The 6,000-nt window shown below is 43.1% G+C and overlaps 1 protein-coding gene across 1 annotated transcript in view; it reads left to right on the top strand.

Annotated features, from left to right (window-relative positions):
• Nucleotides 1–706: 706 nt before the first annotated feature.
• zcchc7 (zinc finger, CCHC domain containing 7) overlaps nt 707–6,000 on the top strand; it is a 45,426-nt gene continuing 40,132 nt past the window's right edge. The window contains exons 1-3 of the mRNA XM_080028963.1: nt 707–797; nt 2,839–3,451; nt 3,949–4,150. Coding sequence (XP_079885089.1) covers nt 2,909–3,451; nt 3,949–4,150 — 745 coding nt within the window. The 5' untranslated portion in view covers nt 707–797; nt 2,839–2,908. The remainder of the gene's footprint in view (nt 798–2,838; nt 3,452–3,948; nt 4,151–6,000) is intronic.

Here is a 6,000-nt window from a genome sequence, read left to right as displayed (position 1 = left end):
GAGAGATATGGACCAGATATGCCACTACCACATGCCCAAACCCTTACCCACCCATATCTGTTATTTATTCTTAAATTAAATTCTAACACAATTTATTTTTATTGTGTTTACCTTGACCAATTGTGTCACATGATTTGTGAGCCTGAAAACTGACACACTGAAAAAAAACGGGAAAATCCCAAAGTATCTTTTATGGCTTTTAATACACAGTAGTATGATGACATTTTGATCTTATTTGATCTTATTTGATTTTATCTTATTTGATTTTATCTTATTTGATTTTATCTTGTCGTATTTTATCTTATTTGATTTTGATGTATTTTTAATTTTTGTTTTTTAAATTGTTTTTATTTATTCTCTCTTGTAAAGCACTTTGGTACACCGAAAGGACTGTTGTAAAGGGCTGTATAAATAAAGCACATTACATTACATTTATCAAAACTATAGCCTATGCCTACTGTTTTAGCCTAACAAATCATTTGTACAAGGATGAGGTAGGCTATGTGGATTTCTCGAAATATACAAATAAATCACTCTAGTGCAGCAATATACACTCTAACCTCAATTTCTTTACATTAATGACTGACGCTTTGCCATCGGTCTTGTTGATATCCCTTCGGCAGTATCACAATATCCTCATAATAAACTTCCACAGTAGGACGCAGTGAAACGTCACGGTCGGCCAACCCTTTTTTCCTGGTTGAAACCCGGAAGTTGTTTGTCTGTCTGTCTCTCTCCGGCTTGAAGCAGGAGAGCGGCTCAGACTCCTGTTAACTCTACAGTTTGTTGGATAAAAGGTACGTTCATGCTTACTGATATAAAACACAGACATCGATATAAAATAATAGGGTTATTTCCATGTATTACGTTTATTTCGTGCGTGTTTGTGACTGAAGTGCTGCATTGTTTACATCCGACCGGGTCATCTGCTGCGAATAAACACGTGGACAGGCGATAGGGGACACATGCTAGCTGGGGACTGTCTCCGTGTGGAAGCAACTAGTATTTATCACAGCTTTTCCTGTTGACCTGTGTTTTATTGTCGGAAGTTCAGAGATAATCACTAAACAGACACGTTCCACTGAGCTAACCTGTGCTTCGGTTCACCTGCTGGTGCGTTAGCATATAGCTAGCCGGGGCTACCACCAGGCTAACTAAGCTAAATTTGAGTTGGAGTGAAAACTTAAGTATAAAGCTGAGGTTTCTGCTGTTTTCATGTCATTGTTAATGTCAGCAGTTGTGAGCTGTTAACTCAAAATCTTGTCCTGTCATTGTACTCTGCGTCTGCGAGTGTTTCCCTGAGCAGCTACAACCCAATACCATGGCAACAGAATACTTTTCAATCAAGTGAATTTATCAATGTATTTCCCCCCTAAGATCTTCCCTTTTTGATTGGGATGACCTAAATGCGCCGACTAAACAGTGGTGATAGCAATATGTACATTATACAAATATGCTCATTTAGGTAGCCTACATCTAAATCGCAAGTAAAACTCAAGTAAAAAGTACTAGAAATTTCATTATCTAAGTAAACAGTTTGCAGAATGTCCCCTTATTGTGTATTTGACCAGTATTATACCTGAATTGAAAGCAGTACGTATTCGCAACTGGGTGACGTGGAAACTATTGTAGCTACTATATTTACCTTTGGGTAGTATAATCCATTACAATGCCCCAGGGTTCCACCTAAACAGGCAACGAGGCTAACAGAAGAGTCAGGAAGATGTCAATCAAGTACAGTAGTCTGTACACTACTGTACAGTTCTGAGGCCTTAATTGGGCGTTTTAATTGAACACACCTGTTCCGTTGGACCATGTCTATTCCTGGGGCGTGCAGTACTTGACATTCCTCTGCTGTAAAACACAGTCAAGTCATTTGTCAGCTCGGGGCCTCTGTGCACTGCCAAACTTCAGAACTGTAGCACTCCCTCACCAGAGACTCTTCTTTCTGTCCCTTTAATCCCCGGCGGCCGGCTTGTGACCGCGTAGCATGGAGTTTCTGCAGTGTGTGAGGTCTGGGAGCCAATCATCTCCAGCCATCATGGCACAGACACGCAGGACTAAACAGAGCAATGGGCCAGTGCCCCTTTCTCTGGTGTGTGTGTGTGTGTGTGTGTGTGTGTGTGTGTGTGTGTGTGTGTGTGTGTGTGTGTGTGTGTGTGTGTGTGTGTGTGTGTGTGTGTGTGTGTGTGTGTGTGTGTGTGTGTGTGTGTGTGTGTGTGTGTGTGTGTGTGTGTGTGTGTGTGTGTGTGTGTGTGTGTGTGTGTGTGTGTGTGTGTGTGTGTGTGTGTGTGTGTGTGTGTCAGAGATTGTGAATTTGCAACGGAGTGTAGATACTTTCACAGTTTCTAACGTGATCATCCAATGAAGGCCTCGGATTATGCCTTGTTGAAGTGTTTGTTGACATCATCACCTAACAGACGATGAACCTGGATCCAAGCTGATAGGAGCACCAAAGCTTAGTACTGTTGGTCCTAGCATCATCAGGCACTCTGCTCGCGTTCCACATAGCAGCGTCTCAGAGCTATACATCTGGAAATCTTTAGTGGAGCCCTCAGGATTTCGGATCGAGTGTCAACTGTGCAGATCAAACACACCACCACACATTCTAGTGAAGCATAATTTATCATCGAGAGGGCTTTGTTTTCTAATGGAATATACCGCAGTTAACCTTTTAACTCAGTATTACTTCTTAAAAACATAACACATTTGCAATGATATTATTATTTGTATATGTTACATTGGATTGCCGTTGGATAATAATTAAGTCACTGGGATGACTTGTGAAGACTTACACTGATTCTTACTTGTTTTGTTTTTGTGTTTTCATCCCTGCAGTCAGCTTCTTGCTACTGAGTTCCCCGTCTCCCCCGGATGTGCTTGTCGGTAAGGTGTGTGCGCTTGAGTGATGTACAGCACGTACCAGGAACAGGAGGAGTTGGAGGATGATCTCTATCAAGAGGATGAAGATGACTCCTCGGGGTCAGAGGCCAACAGCGAGCTGGAGTTCCGCCTGTACAGCCAGCTCCACTACTCCTCTAATGCCGGGGAGATGGTGGATTTGGAGAACGAAGAAGAGGAGGAGGAGGAGGAGGAGGGGGGGACCGGGCAGGAGAGACAGCAGCTCCAGCAGGCTGAGAAGACAGCAGATGTCAACGGAGAGCAGGAACACACTGGAGAAAGCTCGGCTCCGTCACCTTGCGTGGGCAGTTTTGTGCAACACCTAAAGAAGAAGAATGGAGTGAAGCTTCATAAACAGAAGAAGGGGACGAGTCACCCTAAAGGTCAGAGGTCGGTTTTCGAGGAGGTCATCGTGATTGACTCTGGTCCTGATGTCATCTCCATCTCTGAGGACGACACTGGAGATGATGATGATGATGACGAAGAAGGGATCTGTGCCTTAAAGGGTCGAGGCGCAAAGCGGCTGCAGACTTCCACCCCGGCCTCTCAGGTAGGAAGCGACATAGTCTGTCTGCTTGTGTAGAAAAAAGGCAAATTTGGAGTTAACATTAATAGAGTTAGCACATCTCCTGAGTTTGTAGACATTCGTTAAGCAATCCCTGATTTGTAGATTGTAGGTTCTGGTCATCATCTTCCCTCCAGGTCAAAACATACATGACTATACCTTTGCTTATCATAGCTGTGGTGGTGACACTTTGTATGCCGATTATGATTATTTTGAGATTAAATCGGCTGGCAGATTAATCGGTCAGGCTCTACTATCTATAGTGCTCAGCGGGGAAGTTACTGCTTTTGCAAACAGAACATTTTCTACAGCTGCGGCTTCAAATTAAAAGTATTTCACTGGAAACGTGAGTTGACTTTTGTTTTGACGCAGAAATGAAGGAAGGTAGCGCTTCACTTGACTAGTTCAGTAAGGGTTGCATCGTGGCTCAACTGAAAGCCTTGTATTGATATCTACAATATGGTTGTTGTTTGGTCATCCAGAGAACCCAGGAGAGGGAGAAGGCCCCCGCTGTGCCGGTGACTGTGGACTCCAGCAGCTCAGAATCTGATTCAGAAGAGTCTGAGTCTGAGTCTGAGTCTGAGTCTGATGGCCTGGAGAACTGGATGATGCTGGGCCCAGGGACGCAGGATGGAGACAATTCCATTAAACTCAACCTGGAGGGAGGGTCCGACAGCAACACAGGTGTGTCTGTTTATCTATATGTGTGTGAGTGTCCTGTTTGTACTGAGTGTGATGTTCATTGTTTAGACCCAGAATGGAAGCACCGGTAACCTTGTATGGTCCAACTCATTGAGAACACTTAACCTACCTGTACCACATTGATAAGAGGTGGGCACCGCATTCGTGTGCGTGTTTGTATGTAAACAAGCAGCATCCGTGTTTGCATGTTTCTACGAATTTGTAGGCTCTTAACATTCCCGTCACTGCGTTTCCCAGCCGCTCGCTTCTCTGATGCATCTTTAAGTGTGTTTGTGTGCAATATATATTGATATGTGTCTGAGGGGCTTGTGCTAGTTTGAATATTTGTGTTTTATAAGATATTCCAGTTCTAATCAGCATGCATGTGTACCTACACAGGCATACCAACAGTCATAACACTAATGCCAAAAACAAACAAACGGAGAGACAACAACGCAGGCGAAAGAGGGGGTGGGGGGGTCGAGAGATGGGAGTAATCAAAAAATGAATAAAAATGTTCCTCCGCAAATCTCTTCAGATCTACACATTATCTTAACCTGCAGCCTCAGCAACCTCTCCAGCTCCTCTCCCGCTGCCCCCTCCCTACCTAACACTCTCTCTTCTCATTCTTTTATCCTATTTTCTCACTATTGTGCTCTCTCTCCCTCTCTCTGTGTCTCTCTTGCCCTTTCTTCCTCATTTGAATTTCCCTGGGCTGATGTTTCTGCAAGAGTGCTCACTGCCTCCCCTACACACAACTGGGCTAAAGGAGGGGGTCTGGAGCTGGTGGGAAGGCTTGAGCTTTTGGCCTGGTTTTGGGAGGAAAGGAGAATTTTAGCTCTCTCTCTCTCTCTCGCTCTCTCGCTCGCTCTCTCGCTCTCGTCTGGCTTCTCTCTGTGATCTTTGGAGCCTGACCTCATGTCTGCACATGGGGGGTCATGGGTGTGGTTTGGAAGGGGTGTTAAAGTGGGAGGAATGGGGGAGGTTTAAGTCCCCCCCCCCCAAAAAAAGGAATTGAAGGCAAGGAAATTTGAAGGACGAGTCTCCATAGCCTTGAGCTGGGAGCTAATTCAATACTACGCAGTAATTCTAACTAGGGTTTGAGAATGTAGTGTGAAAAAGTGGGAGAATATATATTTTCTTATTGTCATGAATTCTATTAAAAGGCCAATATCACCCTGTGTTTTAATCCGCAAAGCTGAAAATGGTCACCGAAAAAATAGCACTGTTTATTTATTTTAATTAACATATCTACAGCCAGCTGCGTTACGAAATAATTTAGTCTTCTTTAATAATGAGACCATTTATTTGTGAGTCATCTTTTAAAAATATATTTTTGATGGCCTTTTCTGCTTTACTGGATATCATTTTTTCAAAGAAAGAGAGGGAATACAGGGAAAGAGAAGGGGGCAGACATGCGACAGAGGTCACTGGCTAAACTCATATCAGCGACAACGCGATTATTCGACATGCGCATTATCCTTTATGCTACCATTACCATTATAATACACTGTTAAGAAATAAAACATAAACGTTTTACCAAAAGAGCAGGGGAGCTGATTCACACAGGAAACCTATAATAGCCTCAGTACTATTGAATCTTTGACTTACATCATTCTTCTTGTTTATAAAGGTTAATGAGCATTGGTGTTTACAGTGGGAACGATTAATGGATTAGTTGATACACTAGAAAATTACTCTGCAGCTATCTGATTGGGGGAAAATGTTTTAGTTTACTTTATCAAGCAGAGAGAATTTGTTGGTTCGATCTCCTTTAATGTGATGCTTTGCTGCTTTTCTCTGTTTTATATCATTGTAAACTGATTGTGTGTTTGGGCTGTTGATCGAACAAA

This window comes from Ammodytes marinus, assembly GCF_949987685.1.
Source record: "Ammodytes marinus genome assembly, chromosome: 6".
NCBI lineage: Eukaryota > Metazoa > Chordata > Actinopteri > Uranoscopiformes > Ammodytidae > Ammodytes > Ammodytes marinus.
This window is presented reverse-complemented; position numbering and strand designations above follow the sequence as displayed.